This window comes from Hibiscus syriacus, unplaced genomic scaffold (genome assembly GCF_006381635.1).
Source record: "Hibiscus syriacus cultivar Baekdansim isolate YM2019G1 unplaced genomic scaffold, ASM638163v2 tig00110557_pilon, whole genome shotgun sequence".
Taxonomy (NCBI): Eukaryota; Viridiplantae; Streptophyta; class Magnoliopsida; order Malvales; family Malvaceae; genus Hibiscus; species Hibiscus syriacus.
This window is the reverse complement of record NW_024062780.1, coordinates 2,051,722-2,078,700: the sequence shown is the minus strand read 5'-3', so window position 1 is coordinate 2,078,700 and position 26,979 is coordinate 2,051,722. Positions and strand designations below refer to the sequence as shown.

Below are 26,979 nucleotides of genomic sequence, written 5' to 3'. Positions count from 1 at the left end.
TGCATAGTAAGTTTAAATCTTGGTCACCACCAAATGTCATCAGCACATCAAAGACAACCAAAGATGTATAGCGTAGGACCAAAATCACTTGCTAATTCACTTACTGAAACAATACCATGATCATATATATATATATATATATATAAGGAAAGTAAGAAAATTGAAATAAATAATTATATTAGCAAACTTCCACATAAAGCATAGAAAATCGTCTTTGAACAATCACAATATGACTCAACAACACATGATAACGGCTTAGACAGCGGCTTTGCAACATAGAAAAGTCTGATCCAGCAAAAGAATTTGCTGCCAAAACAATCGAATACTGGTTATATTCGATCAGCTAGGTACCGTACCAGAGAGTTGATAGGCTTTCCAAAGTCAACATTTTCAGAACCCCGGTGCTTAACTTTTATTCGAGCTAGGTAATCAGCAGCAATCCAAGCAAAGCTTAACATCACTACCCCTTCGTCACCATTGGTCTTCTGTATCTCTAATGTCTTCTTGACCCATTCAGGATGGTAAGTAACTTGGTACCATGCAGATGCCTTTCTTTCATACAACTCATTTTTTCATCCTCATTGAGCTGCTCAAAGTCCGGGTCCATATTCTCAAAAAGTTGTCGGAATTCTTTCCTCAGGGACCCATAAGAATGACTGAGCTTCTCCTTCAAATCTCCTAACTTCCTACTGGCATATTTAGGCATGGACCAGATATGCCCAGTTACGACCTCTTCTTCCCTCTTAACTTTGTACTGTTGAAGAAGTCCAGCCAGCTGTCCATCATAGGAGCACTTTTTAGCCCATGCATCAGCAATGAAATCACCAGATCCAGTAATTTCAAGATCTGCATCATAATTGATGTCACTAGAATCAAAATTGAGCTGGGAAGATTCAGAGACATCTTCATCATAGGCATCTTTGATATGACGATAAAGTCTTCCCAGAATTTTGCTCGACTTGTACGATTGGAACTCTTCTTTGCCCATGAAATCAGGGTAATGTTTCGGTTTCAAATCAGCAGGCATTGACACGATCTTCCCGGTTTTAGGAAAATCAACAGCTATAGCCGCCAACTTAGCGAGATGTATGCATTTCTCATCTTGAGCACCATGTTTGCTAAGGTCAGAATGAACCACATGTGCATTGCAAATACTTCCGAGGTGCTCATTCACCATGTTTTCGAAAAAAACTCTATTATGTCCTGGAGAACAAATGCGAAAGAAAACATCAATAGATTATGTCTTTCACTTACTTGAAACTTAAAATAGTTCAATAATCAGAATGCAATCTGACTACCCCCTATTTGATATATTTTACACAAGCTTATATTCATACTTCTTTGCCATGATTTTTTTCCAGTTTCTAACGATTGAGGATATTTAGCTGTTTGCAAAATTCATGATAAGGTATTCATCATGATCCAAATCAGAACATCATGTTTCCTGTTTCACATATTATACTCAGAATTTACTAGTGTCATTGCCACCTTTTTCACCTCATTTCAGCCTACGGAAATCATAGTAACATGGACAATAAGACAGATCTTGTTACAAAACCATACAAGGATAAATAAAATTTAAACATATAACTGTGCACTCAAACATTTGTCTTTGATGGCAATATTCCTTTCAATCCTAGCTTCTGAGTACCATACAAGAAAACAAAACTGTTTTGTAGCAACAAATAGATGGTTTTATTAAGGAAGGCTAGTAACTTGTATAATGCATTTGAAAATAGGAAATAAAAGAAAAAAATTCATGAAAAACCATAAAAGTTGAATGATAACAAAAAACAGAACAAACGGTTACCTTATGAGTGACACTGCGGTTTAATTCCCGAGGCTCATCAGGGTCATACTGCATGGGTGGGGCGCTCTCCTTGCTAGGGGGGATAAGAGGTTCTTCCCATGTGGCAAAGTAAAGGTCCCCATCAAGATCACTTCCGGAAGCTTCATCCGTATGGGGTCTCTCACCATTTTGGGGGAAGACCAGGCAGTCATGCAAGTGGTGTAAGCCAGGGGCATCAACTGCTTCTAGAATTCTTATCTCCAGGGTGAAGACAAGGATTCTTAGCTACAACCACCAGCCCTTTAATTACTTCAAATTTTTTCTTTGTCTCAGCGAACCTAGAGCCATGTTTTACGAAACAGTTTTCTATAGATGGATTAGACACTTGGATAAAGCACTGACCTTGTTCAAGCACTCCTAGTTCATCCAAAACACCCATTAGCCACCTGCCCGAATTAACAAAAATCCTAGTCTTTTCCCTAAGACCCCAAAGCTGAGATGCTCTTACACAAGTCAACATTCCTCTTAAGTGAGGTTCTGTCTGAGGCTTGAAACCTGCACTCAACATTATTGCCGGTGTATGCCCTAGATCACCACATGATGAAGTGAGGACTTCAAATGCTGCATCAGTGTCCACAAGGATTTTGTCCAACTTAGAAACCATGGCGTGTTGCATTCCCCAAAATACTTCATCTGGCACACCAAGTGTTGAAAGCAATATAATAATTTGCCTGTTCAGGAAGCCAGGCTGAAATTTTGTCCAAGAACAGATTTCCAGAGTTGTGTGGTTAGACTGGAACTTAATCATACTGGATCGTAATGAAAGACGAACTCCATTACCTTGTTCTGGCCAACAAGCCACGACCCCTTTACAACCTGCATATCTAATTTGATAAGCACAGGGAGGATTTAAGTCCAACTTCAATTTCTGAGCAACTTCTATTGCAAGATCGGGAGTTATCTTGCCAATCCCATCTGAGAATTTGTATCCATTCCTCTCTATATCTGGAAGATTCCTGTTAACCTGTGTTGGAGGAACTTCTACCGTTGCATATGTTGATGAGAAGCACTGACCCATCCTGGCAGCACATTAGCAATATTCCGGTTTGTAAACTTCCCCATCCAAGCTGTAATCTGACTCACATTTATCTTCCCATCTTCAGCGAAATACCATGCAGAACGATCTCTCAATTGATTGGCCGAGAAAGCAAGGAAAGAGTATTTGCGACCACACAAGTAAAATCCATCTGTAAGAATAGACCTTACCCTTTTGAAGACTCCTGTTTTGCGAGAAAACGAGGTAGATGTCACTTCCCTTACAATTGCAGCATTGTAGAAAGTGAGAACATTTGCATTCATCATCCGCATGCCTTCATCCATAAATGTGACCCTTAAAAACCGATCAGCAACATCTTTATATTTCCTGAGAACCCTATTAGAAAGCTCAACTTCCGGAAGAAGACAGTAAGCTTTGGTTGGAGTAATGACCAATCTTCTGATTTCGACCACATCATCCAACTGCGGAGGGCTCCTAAAGAGCTTAGGATTTTTCAGCAGCCACTCATGGACATTTTTCAGCCTATCATAGGCATCATACACTGGAAGTCTAGCGGTATAAATGTGCTTTAGTGCAGCAACATTGACCTCCACTGATTGATTTCTCAGTAGGTTAAAGAAGCCCTCCGATAACTGATGCTGATTGAATATGCCTTTGTGCATTACAGCGTTAACCAAAAACATTATTTCAAAAGGAAACCCTTCCTTGTAATCAATATAATAGAAGGGATCTGACATGGTCCTCCCCAAATCAGGTTCATTATGGATGCTAAGTTGCAATTTGAGATTGGGCATCGGTACTCTTCGGTCTCTGAGATGATTCATGACATTCTTTAGCTTTTTACCATAACGAGGACGGATTAGGACTCTGTATGTGTTACAACGACCAATAGCTCCACTTGCAGTAAAATCAGTGGTCCTGATCCACTGATCTTCATCATCCAACAGATCAAATGGAACTGACTCTTCAACGTCATCATCAGCAGTTCTATACCATATCCAAGGTGATGAAGCCAGCTGCAACAGCACCACTAAACCAGATGGTTCTGAATACTGCTTAATCTCAATGATCTCCCTCGCCAAGAACTCCACCTTGAAGTCACATTTTATTACAGCATGCTCGTTTGTGCCTTTGAATGAGAAGGCTGTATCTCTAGAGAAACAAAATTTGCAGGTGTCATCAAAAGGATCCACAATAAAATCAACCCCAGAAGGAGGTCCTCTCCAGCTAACAACAAACTCATTCCGGCTAGCAAATGATCCAATCTCCAGGGAGACATCTGGTAGCTTAAAGGGTGTTTTATTCCTCCTGCGTCGATTCATGTAAAAAGGATTCTCAGGCCCCAAACTAACTTTCAATAGATGATTATTGAAAGCAAGCTCAGTGCGACCAGCAGCATCCACAGCCCAATATACTGTTAGAGGTGAGGCAAAATGAACAAAAGCATGGGGATCCACCTTATTATAGTCATCTGTTCTTCGGATAACTGTAGTGTCAGTTATCTTGAAATTTGGATAAGATTCTGGTGGCGTCCATGAGGTCTTCAGTCTGCACCTCCAGACAATGCCGACTTGATTTTCCAAGTAGTCCATCAGAGCTTTGGCTTTGACATGTCTGTCAAATCCACCGACACTAACTTGTGTCACCACAGTGTCCTTCGCACTTCCTTCTACCTCCATATATTTCAGAAAATTACCCACTTCAATTTGATTTCCAACAATTTCCTGAAACAAAACCAGGCACAACATATCCATAAAATGAGAATAACACACACAACACTAAGAAAAAAAACAAATGTTGCAGGGTAAGAATACCACCAACTACATACGGGCAAATTTTGCAAAGGTTAGAGCTTTGTGTTTTGACAGTAGCAGAAACAGATTATAACATGACAACCAAAACTCATAGAGCATCTTCTTCATGTTGTTAGAACAAGTTGAAGAATCGTTAATAACAAAAGAACGGGCGATCTAACTCTTTTTTCCTTGTTCTTTAGTTGGAAATTAAAAGGGGAAATGTAAAATGAAAAGATCCATCCTTAATTACTAAACTTAGTCAAGAATTTATAATTTAACTTTACAAAAAACACCCACTTGCAGTATGATATCAAGAACATGAATATAATATAAAGCCGGAGTGTTCTTCCATTGTTTTAGGTGCAGAAAGCAGGAAACTTTAAAGAGAATATAACTAAACAGAAGACGAAATTCAATATCTTTATCTTCTACTAAATTCCCTTACAGCCAAATAATCAAATCAAACATTTAGTAAATAGCAGAAATCAAAACGAAAAAAAAAACTTCAAATTTGACACAATGTCATAAATTTAGAAATACCCAAAACCAGATCCCCATTTTTCTTTCAAACAGAAACATGACCATTGCATTATAAGAAACCAACCGAAATTCATGTTGGAAAAAGAATAAAAATGGCTTGTAGGAAAAGGCTGCTAACCTGAAAGAGTTTTACTTCGACACAACAGAAGCAGCAGCTTTGAAGGCGTTTGCAGTCTGCAGAGTAAGAGAAAGACGTGAGCAAAAGCAAAGTTTTGTGATCTTAGTGAGATGATTGAGGGTACGAAGGATCAACACGGTATATATAAGTAAAAAAAAGTGTGCTTTTTTCGTGTGTAATTCACGTAGTAGTAGTTTTAGGAGGGAGAGGAAGAGGAGCTTTGATTCTTTATTCTAACTACTTCTTGGACAAGGTTTTGATCTCCCGCTTTTGCCTTTTTCTTTATAATTAATATTGCATATGCCTTGCAATTTCGTTTCTGAAAATGATTTGATTTGGAGAGTTGAAATTTGTCCCCAGACTTAGCATTCCTTGTCCAGGAAGTAGTTTCACTTAGGGATGGGTTTTCCTCGTGTTGTGTAAGAATTTCGGTTCACATATATTAGTCAAAAATTATATATCCTCTAATCAATTCGAATTATTTAAAAATATACACCTTTCCCGATTAACCCGATTCATTTTTTAGATAAAATTTAAATTCGATCTGATTTGAAATAATATATTTATTAAAAAAATTGTTTTTATTCTATAATAATAGAAATTTAATTGAAAAAAGTACATATACAGGGATATTGCAATTATCCCTAATATATAACATAAAATTATAATTTTTTTAGATCAAATTAAGTCAAATAATTTTATCCTAAATCCGAATCCGACTCAATCCGAACATAACCTTTAAAAAAACCCTAACCCAATTTCAAAATTATTTTAAAAAATTAAGACTTTATCACTTCGTGTCGAACCAAAAACTATTAGACTCATGTCTCAGGCTCATTAATAATTTCACTTACCTTAAATGAAAATCAAGGTTGTTTTTCATTTTATAATTAAAATTTGAAAATTATATAATTTATATACTTTTATATGAATAATACTTATTTATATATTATTTGATTTTTTGAATAAAACAATATTTTATATTGTTATACGCCAGTTAATTTTAGAATAAAAATAAGAGTAAATTATACCGGTGACCACTCAACTATAGCTCATTTTCATTTTTACTATCATTTTTGAATTCTTATTAATCAGACCACTCAATTATTTAAATGCATTCAATCAAGTCACTTGCCACTAACGGTTGACGAACATTATATGACAATTAGTAAAATTACACATTTGGTCATCAATATTTATATATTCTATCAATTTACTCCTTATTTGAGGACACATATCATCATTTAATTGAAACACTTTTTTAATTTTAATTTATTTAATAAAATTATTTTTTGTCCAACCAGACGGTGACATGTGTAGGTTAATAGAAAAAACAACACTCAACGATTTGAGAGATTACTGAGAATTAAACCCACGTCATGGCTCTTGGAAGAAGTAAAGCAAGCATCACCACTGGACCAAGCATTCATTTGTGATTAGATTTACATAATTCATATAAAACCTGTTACTGCCAAAAAAAAACTACTTATTTAGGGACTTAAACCTAAGCAAACTATATGATTAGCGCATTCTAATCATAAATTAATACAAAATTTAATATTTTTCTTTTTCATAATTATAATTTAAAAGAATTTTAAATTTTTTTAATATTTTTAGACAAAATTTAATATTTTTTCTTTTTTCATAATTATAATTTATTTTTTAATTATTTCTACAAAAATTTTCAACTAAATGTAAAAATAAAAGTTAAAGTCATTAAATTATAATTATGAAAAATAAAAAATATTAAATTTTGTCTAAAAATGTAAAAAATTAAATTTATTTTAAATTATAATTATGAAAAAGAAAATTATTAAATTTTGTATTAAATTGTGATTAGAGTGCCCTAATTATATAGCTTGCTTAGTTTTAAGTTCCTAAATAAGTAGTTTTCTTTCTTTATTTTTTTTTGGCAGTAACAGATTTTATACAAAGCCTAATCATAAATGAAGGCTTTCCAATGGTGTTGCTTGCTTTTCCTCTTCTAAGAGCCATGATGTGGGTTCGATTCCCACCACCCTCAAATTGTTGTGTGTTGTTTTTTCCTTTAACGTTGTGTGTTGTTTTTTCCTTTAACCATGTCACCATGTGGTTGGACAAAAAATAACTTCATTAAATAAATTAAAAATATATAAAAAAAACGCTCCCATTAAACAATGACACATGTCCTCATATGATTAAAATATTAAATTTATTTAATTAAATTAAATTAGGACTAAATTATTAGAACGTATAAATATTGATGACCAAATATGTAATTATATCAATTTTAATAACTTATGATTTAAATTAGGACTAAATTAGGATTAAATTAACAGATAGTTGCTTGATTGAATGCATTTAAATAGTTGGGTGACCTAATTGAAAAGAATTAAAAAATAATAGTCAAAATGAAAATAGATTATAATTAGATGGTAACTGATATAATTTACCTTAAAAATAATGATTATACTAATGCGAAAGTGACAAAAACTATCAAAGGAGCTTGTACTTAAAAAAAATCAACGTAATAATTGTATTATTTTTTCTTTTAATGTAATATCTAATTTAAAAAAGAGAAAATCGCCTCAGTGACCAAAAAAAAGTTATAATATACGATTTTAACCAACTTTTTTTGGATTTGCCAAAATGACCAACAAAATCGCAACGTGAAATAAAAATCGCAACGCGATCCCCAGAATCGCAAATCAGTTTCCAGAATCGCAAATCAGTTTCCAAAATCGCAACGCGATTCTTGAAAATCGCGATGCGATAGTACAAATTTGCATTGCGATTTTCCATAATCGCAACGCGAATATGAAAATCGCAACGCGAACACATAAATCGCAACGCGTATCCGTAAATCGCAACGTGTATCCGTAAATCGCAACGCGTATGGGTAAATCGCAATGCGTATCCGTATATCGCAACGCGTATCCGTAAATCGCAACGATAATACATAAAATCGCAACGCGTATCCGTAAATCGCAACGCGATATTTAAAGCGCCATTATAATCGCTACGCGTATTTTATTTTCAAATTACAAAAAGAATATTAAGACAAAATCCCGTAATCGCAACTCATAACCTAAAACCTAAAATCACAACTCAGTCCCATCTCCATCTCTCACTCTCTACGGCGAAGAAATCCGTCCCCATCTCCGAAGATTTCCGTCCCCATCTCCGGCGAAATCCCTCACAACCATTCACGGTCAGAAATCCCTCACAATATTCAGAAATGGAAAATCAACCTCCGAGGGTTAGTTTTTTTAATTATTTTTATTTTGAAATGTTTGCATTATTGTAGGTTTTTCATATTGAAACTGATGATAAGTTTACTGGTCATTTCAATAATAGATTAACCATTTCACTTAGATTTCATTTCGCGTTACGATTCTGTCGTTGCGATTTTCATTTCGCGTTGCTATTCTCTCGTTGCGATTTTCAAGTTAGTATTTGTCTTTGTCTTTGTTCTGTCTTTTGGTTGAAGTAATGCAATCCATTCAAGTTTCAATTTGCAGAAGAGTCGCAACGAGATAAATGAAAATCGCAACGAGAGAATGACTGTCGCAACGAGAGAATCGCAACGCGAAATGAAAATCGCAACGAGAGAATCGCAACGCGAAACCAAAATCGCATTGCGATTTTCATTTCGCGTTGCGATTCTCTCGTTGCGATTTTCATTTCGCGTTGCGATTCTCTCGTTGCGATTGTCATCTCGCGTTGCGATTCTCTCGTTGCGATTTTCATTTCAACCAAAAGACAAAACAGTGTTGCAAATTTTAGTTTCAAGAATAAACTACTACTTTTTATGTTTATTGTTTTTTGGTATATCTTCACAGTGTAGTTTTTGGTATATCTAACTTGGTATGTTTATTGTTTTTGTAGAAATTTTTTTCGGCTCAATTGACCTTGAAAATAAAGTCAGCCTGGCCACTACAATTGCAAAGAAGCTTTCACCTGCTCAAAGACAATTGTTTGAGGAAACCTGCTTCGGGCCATGGCTGAGAGTACAGCATCCGGGTGGAGATGCTAATTTGACCCATTTGTGGCTTCAGACCATGACATCAAATCTACCCGACAGTATACAACGTGGTGAGGAAGAGATATGGTTTCATTTTCCACCAGCGTATACTTGCTTTGGGCGGAAGGAGTTCTGCTTAATCACTGGTCTACGATTCGGACACGATGATGTAGGCCGGTACACTCGTCATATCGCCCGCCATCATGGTTATCCCGGGTTTTTCCGGATGAGTCAATGGAGAAGCCGAACCTACATGTCGACGACCTGAAGAAATTATTTAATAAGAAAGCTGGTTTCACTCGGATGGAAGACGTCGATGTTGTCCGAGTATGCCTTCTACTACTTGTGTATGCCGGCTTTTTAGGCAGAGAGGCCAGACAACCTATTCATCGGGAGCTAATAATATTGGTAGAGGACCTGAATGCATGGAATCTGTTTCCGTGGGGTTCGTATATATGGAAAGCTACCTGGACTAAGTTGTCGTCTGCCTTTGATGACCGCAAAAGTTTGCGGGGCGATGGGTCCAAATACACTTTGTCAGGCTTTGTTTGGGCCTTTAAGGTAAGAATTTCTATATAATGTTTCTAAAATTATAATTAATTATTTAACAATTACTAATTTTGTTATTATATTGTTTGTAGATTTGGATATTCGAGGCTTTCCCCAGCATGCGTACATATGCAATAAAAACGTCAAATGATATTCCCAGGGCTATTTCCTGGAAGAGGAAAACTCTGTTGGATTGGGAAGACTTTATACCATATGCCACAATAAATAATGTAAGTTAACACAAATACTTTCATATAATATAAACAAGTTATTAATAGTAGACGTTTAACTTTGTTTGAGTTTTTATATTTTAGGAGGCCAACATTCCATTACAAAGACTGACACCCACGGAGGAAGAGCTTGCCACTGATTGGTGGCAAGCTAGTCAGAATTTTTTTGATGGCACGGATGATGAGCAGCATCCACTTCCTCCAATTCGAGAGCCATCACCTCACCTAGAGCCATCACCCGATCGACCCGACTATACATCTCTAGAACGAGAGCCATCACCTATCCCGTCACATCATCGAGCCTCTTCTCCATCATCACCTCATGATAGGCGACCGGCAAAGATGCCACGACTCCTATCTCCCTGTTCTCCACCTCCACCTCAACGGGATGAGTCAAGGGAGTTACGTGATGAGGTCAATGCCTTGCGTGAGGAGATCGGTACTCTACGCGATAACGATGGTGCATGGCGTGTGGAGGTGTCAACTTTACGTGGTGAGGTTGCCGCTCTACGTGAGATGATAGTATCGTTGCAGAATGAGGTTCATACTCTACGCAACGAGGTAAGTTTAAGATTTTCCATATTTAACTTAATGATAAATTTACTCGTAATTTCACTTAGATTAGCCATTTCACTTAGATTGCTTAGTAAATTTATTCGGTTGCTGCCAATTCTGCTAAACTGTGTATTCTTTAACACTGTGAAATAGTATTTGTCTTTGTTTTGTCTTTTGGTTGAAAGTAAATTTGTTCGGTTGCTGCCAATTCTGCTAAACTGTATATTCTTTAACACTGTGAAATATATTTGTCTTTGTTTTGTCTTTTGGTTGAAAGTAAATTTGTTCGGTTGCTGCCAATTCTGCTAAACTGTGTATTCTTTAACACTGTGAAATAGTATTTGTCTTTGTTTTGTCTTTTGGTTGAAAGTAAATTTGTTCGGTTGCTGCCAATTCTGCTAAACTGTGTATTCTTTAACACTGTGAAATATATTTGTCTTTGTTTTGTCTTTTGGTTGAAAGTAAATTTGTTCGGTTGCTGCCAATTCTGCTAAACTGTGTATTCTTTAACACTGTGAAATAGTATTTGTCTTTGTTTTGTCTTTTGGTTGAAAGTAAATTTATCCATTCAAGTTTCAATTTGCAGAAGAAGAAATAGTTTACTTTCGCAACACGAAACTTAAAATCGCAACGCGAAACCAAAATCGCAACGCGAAATGAAAATCGCAACGACAGAATCGCAACGCGAAACCAAAATCGCAACGACAAGATCGCAACGCGAAACCAAAATCGCATTGCGATTTTCATTTCGCGTTGCGATTCTTTCGTTGCGATTTTCATTTCGCATTGCGATTCTGTCGTTGCGATTTTCATTTCGCGTTGCGATTTTGGTTTCGCGTTGCGATTTTAAGTTTCGTGTTGCGAAAGTAAACTATTTCTTCTTCTGCAAATTGAAACTTGAATGGATTGCATTACTTCAACCAATAGACAAAACAAAGACAAATACTAACTTCAGGGTATTAGTTTGAAACATATTTTCTTTGTTATCTGATGCATTTTGTGAACTATGATAGAATAATGACTTGGGTGAATACAATGCAAGTTTGAAACATATTTGTCTTTGTTTTCACTGTTTAAATATCATGTCTGTTTATTTACTGATTTTTGTATTTAATTATTTAGCGGCCCGATAGAGTGGATGCTTTACGTCGGGTTATGCTTGCACGACGAGTTCACGCATCAGACAGCGTGCACGTGCTATTAAGTCTCCGTACACCCCAATAGTGCGAAGACACCGCAAGAAGAAGCCCGACTCGCCTGTCATCCCTCAAGAGTCCACTCCTATCGTTGAAGAGGCCCCCCATATCATTCCTCGAGAGTCCCCTCCCACCGTTCAAGAGGCCACTGTCATCATTGAAGAGGTCCCTCCCACCATTCAAGAGCCCGATTCACATGGCGTCATATGTAGGCTTCTTGAGAAACCCTCTGTCGTGCCGGACATGATGGATTCAAGTTGGCTCTCGTATGAGTTACCGGCCAGTACCATACCGGTATCTGAAGAGGAGAGGGAACAACTACCGGACACAATTTTGGATAACACCCTTTGGGCTAAGACCGCAGTTGATTTTTATCTACATGAGCGGAGCAAGGGGTGTTTCACTGACATATGCAAGCTCACCGATGATATCTTTTTGTTGCTTGAACGGCCTTGGTGGGGCGTATTATTAGGGGTCGAAGACAATGGCTATTTCGATGGGGGGGTAAGTCTTATATTTTTCTTATATTTCAATTTGATTAATTTTTTTTTAAATTTATGTAAGTCACTAATATATGTCTTTTTTTGTAAAACAGCATATCGATGCGTGGGTGACACGTCTTCTAATAATAAGAAAACTTAAGAAAAAAAAAATATACGATATACAATAATGCCGACGTCTTTTCACGCCGTTCACTTGAAGAATGCACGAGATGAATCATTTGATTTGGGCAATGGACAAGCTAAACTTTATCCTGCATGGTGGGAGGTCGATAAGGTTAGTATTTATTTTAGATTGAGTTTAAAGGTTTTATGAAATAAGTGCGCAAATGAATGAATTATTACTTATGATTGCAGGTGTTTATCCCTGTTTTGGAACGTAAACATTGGATTCTCGTCGAGCTTCAGCTCCCATCCCTTAAGACAATAGTGTATGACAGCATGATAATTACATATCATTGGCTGATTTAAGAGATGTTATTAAGGGATGGAGCTCTCATTTGGCTAAATTCTTGGATGCGATCAATTATTGGACTCGTTCTGGAAACAAGAAGCCAAAGAAGCTCAATATTACAGTTATTAGAGACGAGACGCGCCACAACAAACGAGCGGAGCCAGAGGAGATTGTGGTCCTCTCGTATGCTTGGCGTTGGAGCGTTTGACGACGGGAAGCATCAAGTATCTACCTCCCACCGATAGAGATAAAGCTGCAGTAGGCTTGTGGTTTCGGCATTATATGGCTAAATCGATATATACGAGACGCTGCCTACCTGCATCCGCGTTATAAAATGTCCATAAACAATTGGTAAGTTTATATACTTATAAATGAAAATGTTTGGTTAATTAACTAGAATTCAATAATTTGCGTAGAAAGTGTTGTTTGAACAAATGTTTGGTTTCTGCAGGTTAATCTCAGAAGTGAACTGCGTGAAAATGATGTCGAGCTGCAAAAGTTGATTCAATAGTTTAATTGATTGTTTTTTGATTGTTTAATTGATTTGTAAAAGTTGATTCAATAGTAGATGATCGGAAATAAGAATTATTGCTTATTTTTTGATTGTTTAATTGATTTGTAAAAGATGATTTGTAAAAGTTGATTTGTGTAATTGATGCGAACATAATTCTTATTTGTGCTTGTTTAATTGATTGAAATGTAATGGTTGATTTTGTTGATTTCAATCTGCATTATGTTGAAGGCAAAAATGACTATCGCAATGCGAAATGAAAAGCGCAATGCGAAATGAAAATCGCAACGAGAGAATCGCAATGCGAAATGAAAATCGCAATGCGGAAATGAAAATCGCAATGCGTTTATAATTTCGCATTGCGATTATCTCGTTGCGATTTTCATTTCGCATTGCGATTTTCATTTCGCATTGCGATTCTTTCGTTGCGATTTTCATTTCGCATTGCGATTTTCATTTCGCATTGCGATTTTCATTTCGCATTGCGATTTTCATTTCGCATTGCGATTTTAATTTCGCATTGCGATTCTGTCGTTGCGATTTTCATTTCGCATTGCGATTTTCATTTCGCATTGCGATTCTCTCGTTGCGATTTTCATTTCCGCATTGCGATTTTCATGTTGGGATTTTCATTTCGCGTTGCGATTGTATTTTCCGTGTTGCGATAGTCAAATGCATGCCTAATAGTGATAACAACTGAATAACAAGAGTTGGTTAAGTCAAAATGGTTGGCCTGAGTCATTAATTCAACTGAAAATGTTAAAATTTCACACATAAAATCCACATAATACAACGTTTGCATTTAAAAATCACCTAAGTTAACAGTCTCAAAAGGTGAAGCCAATCGTGATTGGGATTTTAAAGATGATTGCCTTTTGCTTGACACCATATGAGCTTTGGATTTTGATGAGGATCCATATTTTGGTAGAGGAAAAGATGATTTTGATGGCACTGGTGATCCACATGTCAACCTTGTATGACCACTTTCCTTGCACCGACTACATGTCGATCTCTTCTTCTCTTCACCCTTAGACGGTATACGATCGTGACTTTTTGGTCGGCCAGGTAGCCTTCTGTCCATGGCTGGTGGCAAAACTGTTTGTAAGTCATCTGGTATGTCCCACTCAGAAGGATGTGGAATAGGGTAGACAATCTCGGCATAAGTCTGTCGATAAACTTCTGTAGTGTAGCAATCCATAGCGTATGCGCTTGAATCATCTTGGTTTAAATGAAGAGCAACTTTTATAACATGGCCACACGGATAACCAGATGTTTGCCATTTCATACAACTACACGTCTTTGCATTTAGATCGACTAGCCCATTTAAGTTATTATCCAGTACTTGAAACAAAGTGTTTGAACATGGTTCAACTCTCCATGACGTTGACTTCACAACACGTTTCGTTATCTTTTTTTCAGTCCATGGTGTAACACGATATTCCAATGTTCCTGTAAATTTAAATAAACATACTTAGTAAAATATATAAATATGATAAGTTACGAATTCAAAGAAATAATACCTGCATGGTTTCTTTTCTTGTAGTACCACTGTTGAATAGAGGCTCGAAAAAACTCCATTAACATAGTAATGGGTAATTTCCGGGAATGACGACTTAGAGCGTTGATTGATTCTGCACTATTAGACGTCATGAAACCATATCTTGCTCCAAGTTGATGTACTCTTGACCATCTTTCAAACCCGACATCTTCTAGTGTTTGAGCACACTGAGGCAAAACACGTCTTAAACAATTTATATGCTTATTGAAATCCACTTCCCGATAAGCTTTTACAGCCTTCCAGTATGTCCATTTGTGCTTTTTTATACCAGCAGACCTTGATTTTAGATTTCTATACAAATGAACACCACAAAGTCCATGAAAAGCATCTGGGAAACACCTTCTAACAGCGTTGTCAATTGAGTTTGCCCTATCGGATATGATTGTCAGATTGCTAATAGGACCTATGCAATCCCTAAGATGCCCCATAAACCATGTCCATGAATCAGAGGTTTCAGATTTGCCAACCCCGTAAGCTATTGGCAATATCCCATTGTTAGCATCCATGGCTACTGCTAATAAGTTTACTCCAAGGTATCGACCTTTCAAATGTGCTCCGTCAACTATAATAACTGGGCGCATGCAAGTAATAAACGAACGAATCTACAAAATAATATACACAAGAAATATAATCATTTAAATGTGAAATGCATGTAACTAACAAAAATGAGTCAACAAAATTATATTGATTTACTAACCGTAGCACCAATGGCGATAAACAGCAACTCAAAGCGTCCATCTCTATCTGTTTTGATATGAGTTACCGACCCAGGATTTTTCAGCTTTAAATTGTGACAATAAGCCGGCAGTTGGGCAAACGATGCTTCTGGCGACCCCCTCAACAATTCCAAGGCATAACATTTGGCTCTCCAAGCTTGAGAATATGATATACTAATCTTGAACCGAGCATTCATGTCAGTCATAATTTCATGTCCCCGATATACCCTGCCATTCAAAAACATTAACTCAGCCAGAAAACCACCCAACACCTTTTTGTTTGCCTGTCTATGGTGAGGAAAAACTTGGGTTCTTGAACATGTATGTTTATCAATAAAAGTCCTAACTTGAAACATTTTGCAATCTTTTATTCTCTTTGCAATCATACGCCACGTACAGTTTTTGTCAATCATACACCTTGTTTCGAAACGATCTTTGCTTGATTTGTTAACTTTTAGTTGATAGCCATCTTCCACACATTTCGTATATAAAGCTATCTTCAAGTCTTCCTTTGTATCAAAACAAATCTTTCTTGATACGAATAACTTTTGTGTAACAATCAACTGCTTTCTTTATCAACTCTTCTTCCGGTATCTGAAGTAATTCTGGCATATTCCAGTTATACGCCCGTGGCATTTTCTTTTCTTCGGGGACTTTTTCTTCTTCTTTTTCTTCTTCAGGATTATATGAATTACAGAATGGATGTTCAACATGTTCATTCACAGTCGTAACTTCCTCCTCATTATCATCAACATTACATTCTTCGGCAACGGCTGTTTCATCATCAAAATTCGGGTATTGACCAATATCAATATCATTACACGCATGGTCTGTTTCTTCTTCTGAAACATCATCAAAATCCGTGTATTGACCAATATCAAAGTCCGGATATTGACCAAGACCAAATTTCGAATACTGACTAGTACTCACAATTTTTTCTGTTGGCTCATCATCGTCTAACTGGTCAATACGAAAACCGGAATTTGGTGCTGAAAGTTGATTGGGATTTGGATTAGAGAAAGGTTGTGGGTTTTGAGAAAAACTTAGTTGATTACTACCCGCTACTGACCCAACAATACTACTTCTAGGTTCAACAACATACAATGTAACATCATCTTGTGAAACACTAATGTAAGCAATGAATCGTTCAACATCTTCATTGTCGGTTAACAAATAAACTTTACCATTTCTCTGATAAGATAGCCTAAATCCACTTAGGGGCTCTAAATTCAATTTATTTGAAACACGTAGCATTAGAGTTTCATAAGTTAACTTTTGTAAAGACAATTTTAGTTGAAGATTCATGGGTAAAGGCATATATTGTAAAACACCATGAACATTATCCCATGACCCTCCAAAACACAAATCTATCCAAACATGATCAACATTAGATGATTTCATGGTTGTAAATTAATTTACTAAACAGACGAGCTGCGAAACTAAAACCTGTTGCCGGATTGGGAAGGATGTCGTTGGATATAGGAACGGATGTCGCCGGAGAGAGTGATAGATGGAGATGGAATGAGTTGCGATTTAGGGATTTAGTTTATGATTTCAGTGTTATATACCCAAAATTTAAGTGTTGTGATTTACAGATTCTCGTTGCGATTTACGGATTATCGTTGCGATTTACAGATTCTCGTTGCGATTTACGGATTATCGTTGCGATTTACGGATACGCGTTGCGATTTACGGATTATCGTTGCGATTTACGGATACGCGTTGCGATTTATGGATACGCGTTGCGATTTACGGATACGCGTTGCGATTTACGGATACGCGTTGCGATTTACGGATACACGTTGCAGTTTACGGATACGCGTTGCGATTTACGGATACGCGTTGCGATATACGGATACGCATTGCGATTTACCCATACGCGTTGCGATTTACGGATACACGTTGCGATTTATGGATACGCGTTGCGATTTATGTGTTCGCGTTGCGATTTTCATATTCGCGTTGCGATTATGGAAAATCGCAATGCGAATTTGTACTATCGCATCGCGATTTTCAAGAATCGCGTTGCGATTTTGGAAACTGATTTGCGATTATGGGGATCGCGTTGCGATTTTTATTTCGCGTTGCGATTTTGTTGGTCATTTTGGCAAATCCAAAAAAAGTTGGTTAAAATCGTATATTATAACTTTTTTTTGGTCACTGAGGCGATTCTCTCTTTAAAAAATAAGTCTAATGTGATTTTTTAACAAATATTTTTCATCGTTAATTATTATAGTGTTAATGTGACAGTTCACGATGCTGACGTGACAGTCCACGATGGTTTATAATATGACAGATAACATGGTAGATGATTAAATTGATAACTTAAACATGGTAGTCTGTCATTTTAGTACCGTAAACTACATGTCAACATTGTGAAGTGCCACGTCAGCACTATGAAGATAAAATGATAAAAAAACATTGATCAAAAGATCACATTAAGTTTATTTCCTAAGGTGAAGGACTACATTAAGAGAGAAAAAATACAATCATAGAATTGATTTTCATTTAAAAGTATAAAAATCTCATATGTCTTTTTTGCATATAATGTTTTGTAAATCTATTTATTATTTTACTAAAATCGAAAGAAATCTAGATATTTTGTTAATTGAACTGACACATTTATTAATTATTATAAAGTAATATAAAATAAAATGAGGTGACTATCCAACTCAGTTGGTAGAGCACAAAATTCTTATCCTTGAGGTCGTGGGATCGAGTCCCACGGATGACATTTTATAATTCGGAGGTCTTATACGGAAACTGCTCTCAATCTGGTGTTGGGGGCAGTCTACTATCTTACCTCCCCTTACCCCATTACATATGAGAACAAGAGACAACCAGAAAAATAAAATAAAATAAAATAATATTTAATTAATAACTATATTTTACTAATATCAAAGAAATCTAGATATGATTCACTAATTGAACCGTCATGTTTTTTTATCAACTTATTTATTAACTATGAGCACAAATATAATATAAAATCTTGAACCTGAAATTTTAAGAGAGAAAAATAAATCCTATTATTAAAGTCGTTTAATTTGTGCTTAACACAAATACTATTAAAAATATTTAAACACGTGTGATTTTACATCTTCTATGTATTGTATCTAAAATCGCATCAATTAAATTAAACTCAACTTTCGGATAAAAATATTTTTAAAATATTATTTAATATATTAATTGTATTAATAATAATTCTAATACTTTAAATTCTGGGCCCAAGATGGGCTGTCTAAGGACCATAGGCTTTAACAGTCAGATAGGTCCAGTGCGGAGCAGCCGGAGATGGTAAATGATAACAAGTAGCTAGGGTACTTTGGGAAATAAACTAAAATTTCCTCTGTTTATAAATATTAGTCTAAGAAAAGCTTCATTTTGATTTGCGGACGTTAAAAACCCTAACCCTAGAACCTTCAATTTCCCCCTCCCCGTTTTAATCAAGTTAGGAGGTAAAGCTCTCGAAGCTATATCTCCTTGAAACCCTAACTCTTCGATCTTATGTTATTTTCAAAGCTCTAACATTCGTTGTTTTATTGGGATTTTGTAGATAAATGGGAGAAACGAGGGACAACGATGCCTACGAAGAGGAGCTTCTCGACTACGAGGAGGAAGAAGAGAAAGCACCCGACTCTGTAACTGCTAAAGTCAATGGCGAGGGAGCCAAGAAGTAAGTTTGACTTCATTTATAATGTTCGCTTCCCGTTTTGTTCTGTTCAACTGATGGTAAATATTTATGAAATAATTTAAATTTTTACGGCCGGAGAAAGAATAGAAGTTATTTTGTTTTGCTTTTGTATTTGATGGTAAATAATCCATGGCGAAGTTCTTTCGTTCTGATTTTGCTGTTTCTTTGGTTTTTTAGGGGATATGTTGGCATACACAGTTCAGGATTCAGAGACTTCCTTTTGAAACCAGAGCTTCTCCGGGCTATTGTTGATTCTGGATTTGAGCACCCTTCAGAAGGCAAACCCTTGACTCTCCTTCCGTTTTTTATATTTGTCAGCCTTATTGTACAAATCCATATTTAAAGCCATGATTAAGTTTCATAGATGACTTTTTTTTTGGTTGTTTATTATGTTTTATTTTCCATGTACGGGGCTTTATATGGATAACGTTTCATGTTTTTAATGTTTATTGTATCAAACATGTTATGGTCTAAATTTTTTTGGTTGTTGCGTTATTTTTACAGGTAATATACCACTATCATAAAGTTTCAATTAAATGGATCACGGAGGTTATATTTTACTTACCATGGATTCCTTCGATGCACATTTCATTGGTTCTACACCAGTGCAACATGAATGCATTCCCCAAGCTATATTGGGTATGGATGTCATTTGCCAAGCTAAATCAGGGATGGGAAAGACCGCAGTTTTTGTTCTGTCAAGCCTACAGCAAATTGAACCTAGTCCAGGACAAGTTATTGCCCTTGTTTTATGTCATACGAGGGAATTAGCTTACCAGGTCGGAACAAGTTCTGTGTTCTTTTTTTCCTCAAGTTATATGATGTACGTCAACTTATTTTGTTGTCCTCTTGTAGATTTGTCATGAGTTCGAGAGGTTCAGTACTTATTTGCCTGAGATCAAGGTTGCTGTCTTCTATGGAGGTGTCAACATCAAAGTTCACAAAGATCTATTGAAAAATGAATGCCCCCACATTGTTGTTGGGACACCTGGAAGGATATTGGCTCTGACAAGAGATAAAGATCTTTCTCTGAAGAATGTGAGGCATTTCATTCTCGATGAATGTGACAAGATGCTTGAATCACTTGGTATGGTTTTCTTGACCTGAATCTGGATAAGGGTTTGATTTTTTCAATGTTTAATTTGTTTATGCTATTCCCTCTGGTATTTATTCTAATTATCTTCTGCAGACATGAGGAGAGATGTGCAGGAGATATTCAAAATGACCCCTCATGATAAACAAGTTATGATGTTTTCTGCCACTCTCAGCAAAGAAATTCGCCCGGTTTGCAAGAAATTTATGCAAGATGTAATTTTTCATGGCCAATACTAATTGAATTTAAAAGTATATTTTTAATTCATGTCCAGCTTCCTCTGAGAGTATCGTAAAATTTTACATTTGGCGGGTCCATCTCTATATGCTTCCCCAGTGGTGTGCGCTTGGGTGCAGTTGCAGAGTTGCTTCAGCTAGTTATCCATGGTTTATGCACAGATTGAACGGGACAGGTGAATGGTTAGGTCATAAGTTTGCACTGTTTGGGGTCTCAAAGTAGTGGATTTGTGTGAGCTGGATTGTTTTATTTTAGTTTAATTTTGTTTCAGTTCTCTGTTTAGGCTATCAGTATGGGTTTAGAGGTGGGGATGGTTAGAAGGGTTGGGCATTTCATTGTTTTTTGGGGTGCATGCAGGGTCTGTCATGTAATAGAATCTCTGTTTTTAAGGGAAAGCAGCACTTGCTTTCTGTGACTAAGTAACAAATCTGCAAGGAGGCAAGGCTTACGGACCAGAATCTCAATTCAAGGATGTGCATCCATAATTCATATCGTACTGGATTCCATTTGCTTGACGAAGCTCACTAATATGATTTACTGTGACATTTGTTCCTTTCAGCCCATGGAAATTTATGTGGATGACGAGGCCAAGTTGACCCTTCATGGTCTTGTACAGGTATCTGAAGCTGGCTCATCCCCCTCAGTTTTTAGTCTGTTTTAAAAGATTGTTTAAGATGTTTATTAGGAAAATGCTTCCAATGACAGCATTACATCAAATTGAGTGAGATGGAGAAAAATCGCAAGTTGAATGACCTCCTTGATGCATTGGACTTCAATCAAGTTGTTATCTTTGTCAAAAGTGTGAGCAGAGCAGCTGAGTTGAACAAATTACTTGTGGAGTGCAACTTTCCTTCTATATGCATTCACTCTGGCATGTCCCAGGATGAAAGGTTTGTACCTATCTGCATTGTCTTCATTCTTTCTACATTGATCTTTTTTGTATGGGAATGACTTGCCAACTTTATATTCTTATAAAATAAATTACTTATGGCCCCTCAATTTGTGAGGACCCCTGTCAAAGGTTTAAGCAGGTTTTTCTGTTGTTAGTGCTCTAGGTATGGTGGTTTAGTTGCTTATTTCATGTATTTTGCTTCGGTGGATTTTGGACTATGTGACCTGACCTTCTCCCTCTCCTTTTTCTCTCATCTGTAAGAGTGATGCAAAGCAGATGTTAAGTAGCACCCCTTTTGACTTGATTTGTGTTTTGAGTTATTGGTATTATTTATCTCCTGTGACCCCAAATTTAGGTACCTTGTTTTAGGGTTTGGCTGTTGTGTCTAATGTTTATTTATGTTTACTTGTCTAGAGAATCAGGTTTCTTTTTCCGCTCGAGTCTCCTGAAGGGTAGTTTTCCTTGATTTAATTTAATGTGGTTCGACTCTTGATGATTTGTAGGTTGACTCGCTACAAGGGTTTCAAGGAGGGGCATAAAAGAATTCTTGTAGCTACAGATTTGGTTGGAAGGGGAATTGACATTGAACGAGTTAACATTGTCATCAACTATGACATGCCCGATTCTGCTGATACATACTTGCACAGGGTAGGTTTTGTTTAGACTACATTACTGTAATAGTTTTGCTTCTGTTTAAATGTAACCCGTGGTTAACCATATTTGCAGGTTGGTAGAGCTGGTAGATTTGGCACCAAGGGTCTTGCAATTACATTCGTTTCATCTGCTTCAGATTCTGACGTGCTCAACCAGGTTAGGATATTAACAACTTCCGAACATATTGTTCCCTGATGAATCCTCTAATCATATTATTCAATCCGTTGCAGGTCCAAGAGAGGTTTGAGGTGGATATAAAGGAGCTTCCTGAGCAAATTGATACATCTACTTACAGTATGTTTCCTTTCAATGCCTTTTGCTTCCAGTACAAGTAGGTGGACATATATGTTTCTTGTCGGTAGTTCAAGGCATCTTAAAATCTGTTTGGTTTAATCGATTATTGGAAAGCTTTTGTTTTGCTATACTAGTTGCTGCAATTGGTTTTTGGTTGTCCTAACCACGTCAACATTGAAGAAGCTTCATGATGTTTCCCTTTCTCTATGATATAGTCATCATATTGCTCTCTGTTCATTGGTTAATAATAACCAAAATTTTCTACTGCTTAACGATTTTATCTTGTGTGTAGTGCCATCATAAAGGGAGGCTTGTTTGACGGTATCCGAGTTCTTGAGTCCAAATCATGAATTGATTTGTGGGGTTGCTGTAGACCATGTGTATTTGTTCTTAAACAGCCATGGAGTGCTTTTAAATCAGTTGCTTTGGGCGGAGCAGCAGATGCACACACTACCAGTTGGTTTAACTCTCGAGAGTATTGTAGCCTTTGTAAGAACACTTGTATTTGGAGTCAACTTTCATCTTTGGGGAAAATGTTAGGACATTGTTTCAACCATGTTATAGTATCTTTTATCATCTTGATCATAATCACCTTTTATGTTATTAGATCAGCAGCTCGTATGATTTTCTGTCCACTGAATCTGTTGTTTTGGTTTGGTTTATCACATTGCTACTCCGTTTTAGCCCTCTATTCCTATTCTAATTTTATGTAACTTTGTTATTATGTTATGGCCCTTTTGTGCATTAAAAGAAGGGGAATGTGTCGAAATAATTAAAACCGTTGAATGGCTTCCAATAAGTTAAATGATCTGGAAAGGAGCTCTCAACCTGGAACTAGTACTCATATATACTAGAAACAACAAATGCTATAGTTTGAAAACTAGTTGAATCGATCCTTCATTATCTTGGTGTTTCTTTAACTTCTGGTTTGTTTCTTTTATCCTTTATGTTGGGTAAATATTTTAGTTCTATTAGTTTTGGTTTGCTGTAGAACTTAAAATTTTCAATCTTTTTAAAACTTAACTAAAACGATATTTTACCATATCTTTTAAATTCAACATATACATTAATTCAATTGGAACGCTAATTTTTTTGTTTTCAGCACCGACATCATGAATCAGTCTAATAACTCAGGACAGCAGCATTAATGGCGCATTGCATGGTTTCCTCTTCCGTTTTATAGGACGAGAAAGTAACTGACGTGAAGCTGCTGATGAACTGTTTCCATTAGTATTGAGCTTCGCATTACAACCATTTTGCAGACCTTTTCTGTATGAATCTTAACCTTACCAATTACGCCATGTTGGAAGAAGGAATGACTTAAACATCACTAGTTTCCATAAGAAATAAAAACTTGGTTATCTCGTCTCAACAAACTTGCTAGAGTTGAAAGCGCCCTTTAGTGTGTGGGTATGTATATATGTGTGTGTTTTCTCGTATCCTGGTGTGTGATATACCACATTCTCTATTTTCTCATACCACCAACTTTATTTAATTTATTCATCGATTAATTTATATTGGATCTTATATGAATTCATATGAGACAATTCTCTTAGTTCGGTTTTCTTTATCGTAACACTATGATTCAAATTTCTAACTTTTATTCAAGAGGATTTCATGTCTAATCCCTCCCCATCTATAGGGATGGCAACGGGTTGGGTTTTTCTTCAACCCGACCCAACTCAACCCAAAAACTATATATCATCTATATGATCTGATCCGACTCGAAAATATGTATCCTCCACCGGAATCCGACCTGACCTAAATTATATATCATCTATCCGATTTGACCTGACTCGAAAAATATATATAATTCACACGATCCAAATTTTTAGAGTATAAATTCGACCCAACCTTACCTAATGTAAAATAAAGACATAATTAGAAAATAATAAAACTTTTAAAGAACTTACATTATTTCCTTGGGTCGAGTCAGATTAGATTTTTTTTACCCTCTACCCAAACTTGACCCGAAGCCGATTTAAAAAAAAAACTGATACTACCAAAGCAAGTCGGACCAGAATCGGTGTTAAATTGTCTAGGGATCCCTAGACACCTACAAATGGCTTTCGCTCTTTAATTACATTTAATTAACACATATAGTGCCTAATCATATCTGAAAATACTTAACTCGTCACCAACTAGTGCCATAAACTTTAACCCTATTTAATCTTGTCGTAGAGACTCATCAGCTTAATTCTTACTTTAATTGGTTATTTTCTCTCTCTTATTTGATAATTTAATGTATAAAAGATCCATTTAAAGAAGTACGAGTCATCGTATTGAACAAGAAGAATTAAGCTATTACATTTGTATTGCCACGACTGTTTTACAAATATTGTGGAAAGGAAGAACTATCAATTTGGAACTTAAATTATAAAATAAATTTAAAAAGGTTATTTGTCTTTCTCAATTTTAAACTTAATGTAATAAGATATTTATACTATTTTAATAATACGAATATAAAAATAATTTATATTTATATTTTGAGTTTTATTTACCACGTGATTGTAAGTAAAATAACGAAATTTAAAAGCGAAAACTTAAAATAATTTAATATTTATATTTTAAGCATACAAAAATTAAATTGTAAATATACTATTTTCCACACCAAACTTAAATTTGAGTGTGAAAATTTATATCATTTTTATATTAATATTTATATATTTTTTAAAGAAAAAATAGTATGTTTATAAATTTTAAAGGAAAAAACTATATGAATGATAGGGTAAATTATGCGTTTAGTACTCAAACTATCGGTGTTGATCCGTTTTAGTACCTAAACTTTTTTTTCTTCAAAATCATAACTAAAGTTTTAGTATCCCGTCTTAAAAATTCACTTTTTGTTTTATTTTAGTGTCCCGTTCAAAATTTAATGTTAAGTTTTTTAAAAAAAATGAAAGTTTATGTATTGATATAGACAAAAACTGATAATTTAGGTGCTAATCGAGTTAAGTTCCTAACAACGAGATACTAAAATGAAATAAAAACTAAAAGTTGAGTATTTTATTAAAAAAATTAAAACTTTAAATTCTAAGAGCGACCAAAAATGATAATTTAGATACTAATGCTAAGTTTACCCTAAATGATAACCATTAAAAAGAGAAGGGATCGGGTCCATAATAAAATATAGGCCGGCTCAAACCCAGCTGTTTCTTGTGCATCTAAAAAGTGGAATTGAAAGTGAAATGGGAAACTGACAAATGGCCCATTAACTCATTTGACTAATTTTATTTAATAAAAAAAGAGCAAGAGATAATTGTACGGGATGTCCTCAAATTATTACCTTTATTCCAAATTGGTCCCTAACTTTTAAATATTGTATGTTAGTCCTCAAATTATGACCCCATTCTAAATTGATCATCTACTTGAAAACGTTTTATATCAATACTCAAACTAATATTATCATTTTATTTTGATCTTCTCGTTAACACGTCATTAACTCTATTGGTTAAAGAAATCAATTTGTTTTTGAAAGTATTGAGACTGAATCAGTGGCCTTTTAAAAAAAATTAAACCTTCAAAAATAGATTAGTTTTTTTAGAACGTCACATGTTCAATAATTAGGATCTTCAAAAAATATTATTTTTTTAGAAAAAAAAAATGAGTTCAACTCTCAGTACCTTCAAAAACTAGTTTTAACAACACATTAACATGTGAATCAAAATAAAATAATATTGGTAGCTTAGTACCTCCTATATAATTAACTCATAAAACAATGGAGGTTTCACGGAGACAATAAATTTATTGTGTTGGACTATTTTACATGCATTAATTGCATTCTAACTCCCCCCACATAATTCTACCCCAAAACATATTAAATAAAATAAAGGCTTAATATACTCTTAGTTGCCTAAACTATACCTCAAATTTACTTTTGGTACTTAAACAATTTTTTTTTGAAAAATAGGTACCTAACATTTTTTTTTCATTATATCTTTTGACTTTTAAGGCTTAATATACTTTTAGGTGTATAAAGATTTTATTGCAAAAAATAGGTGCTTAATGTTTCTAACTTTACATTTTTAGGTGTATGGACCATAACGTTGGCTCTTATTCGACACGTGTCACGCATATGATTTTTTAATTTTTTTTAAAATGTAATATTATAATTAAAAAATCAAAATTTCACTATTGGTCTATGGCCGTCACCGTTGACACCATCAGAACCATCTCACGTCGCGACCAAAACCCAGTCCACCACCCACCGTAAAATTGTACCGATCATTGTGAAAAACACCATGAAGGGTCGTTGATTTTCTAAGTTTTCCTTTGTTGTTTTCTGACGATTTCGATGGTTACAGTTGATCTTACGTTACACTGTTGCCGCCATTGAGTTCTTCACCGTGCTCTGAAAAAAACCCAGCCGATGGTGACCTTTCGTCGTCATCGAAGGTGGGGGATTGATAGGAGAGCGACGATGCGAGGAATGGTTTGATTCTTTTCATTTCTAAAATAATATTTTTATTATTTAAAATAGAAAAAATAAAAAATATAACGACAAGCATAAAAATATAACATAGAAAACGTTAAACACTTATTTTTA

At 35.6% G+C, this 26,979-nt stretch overlaps 1 protein-coding gene and 1 pseudogene across 2 annotated transcripts; one reads left to right on the top strand and one right to left on the bottom strand.

The window, feature by feature from the left end:
* Positions 1-152: 152 nt before the first annotated feature.
* On the bottom strand, positions 153-5,575 carry LOC120131948 (annotated as a pseudogene).
* A 13,387-nt stretch (positions 5,576-18,962) lies between these two features.
* LOC120132197 (DEAD-box ATP-dependent RNA helicase 15-like) lies at positions 18,963-22,967 on the top strand. Of its 2 annotated transcripts, XM_039149011.1 has the most exons (12): positions 18,963-19,027; positions 19,126-19,245; positions 19,441-19,541; positions 19,870-20,042; positions 20,119-20,350; positions 20,453-20,571; positions 21,153-21,209; positions 21,299-21,483; positions 21,989-22,133; positions 22,212-22,295; positions 22,370-22,433; positions 22,726-22,967. In XM_039149011.1, the coding sequence occupies exons 2-12, from the start codon at positions 19,130-19,132 to the stop codon at positions 22,734-22,736; spliced, it is 1,287 nt and encodes a 428-aa protein (XP_039004942.1). In that variant the 5' UTR covers positions 18,963-19,027; positions 19,126-19,129; the 3' UTR covers positions 22,737-22,967. The 2 variants fall into 2 exon arrangements, with proteins under 2 accessions (XP_039004942.1, XP_039004943.1); XM_039149012.1 differs by lacking the exons at positions 18,963-19,027; positions 19,126-19,245 and having other exon boundaries at positions 19,768-20,042.
* The last annotated feature ends 4,012 nt before the right edge of the window (positions 22,968-26,979 follow it).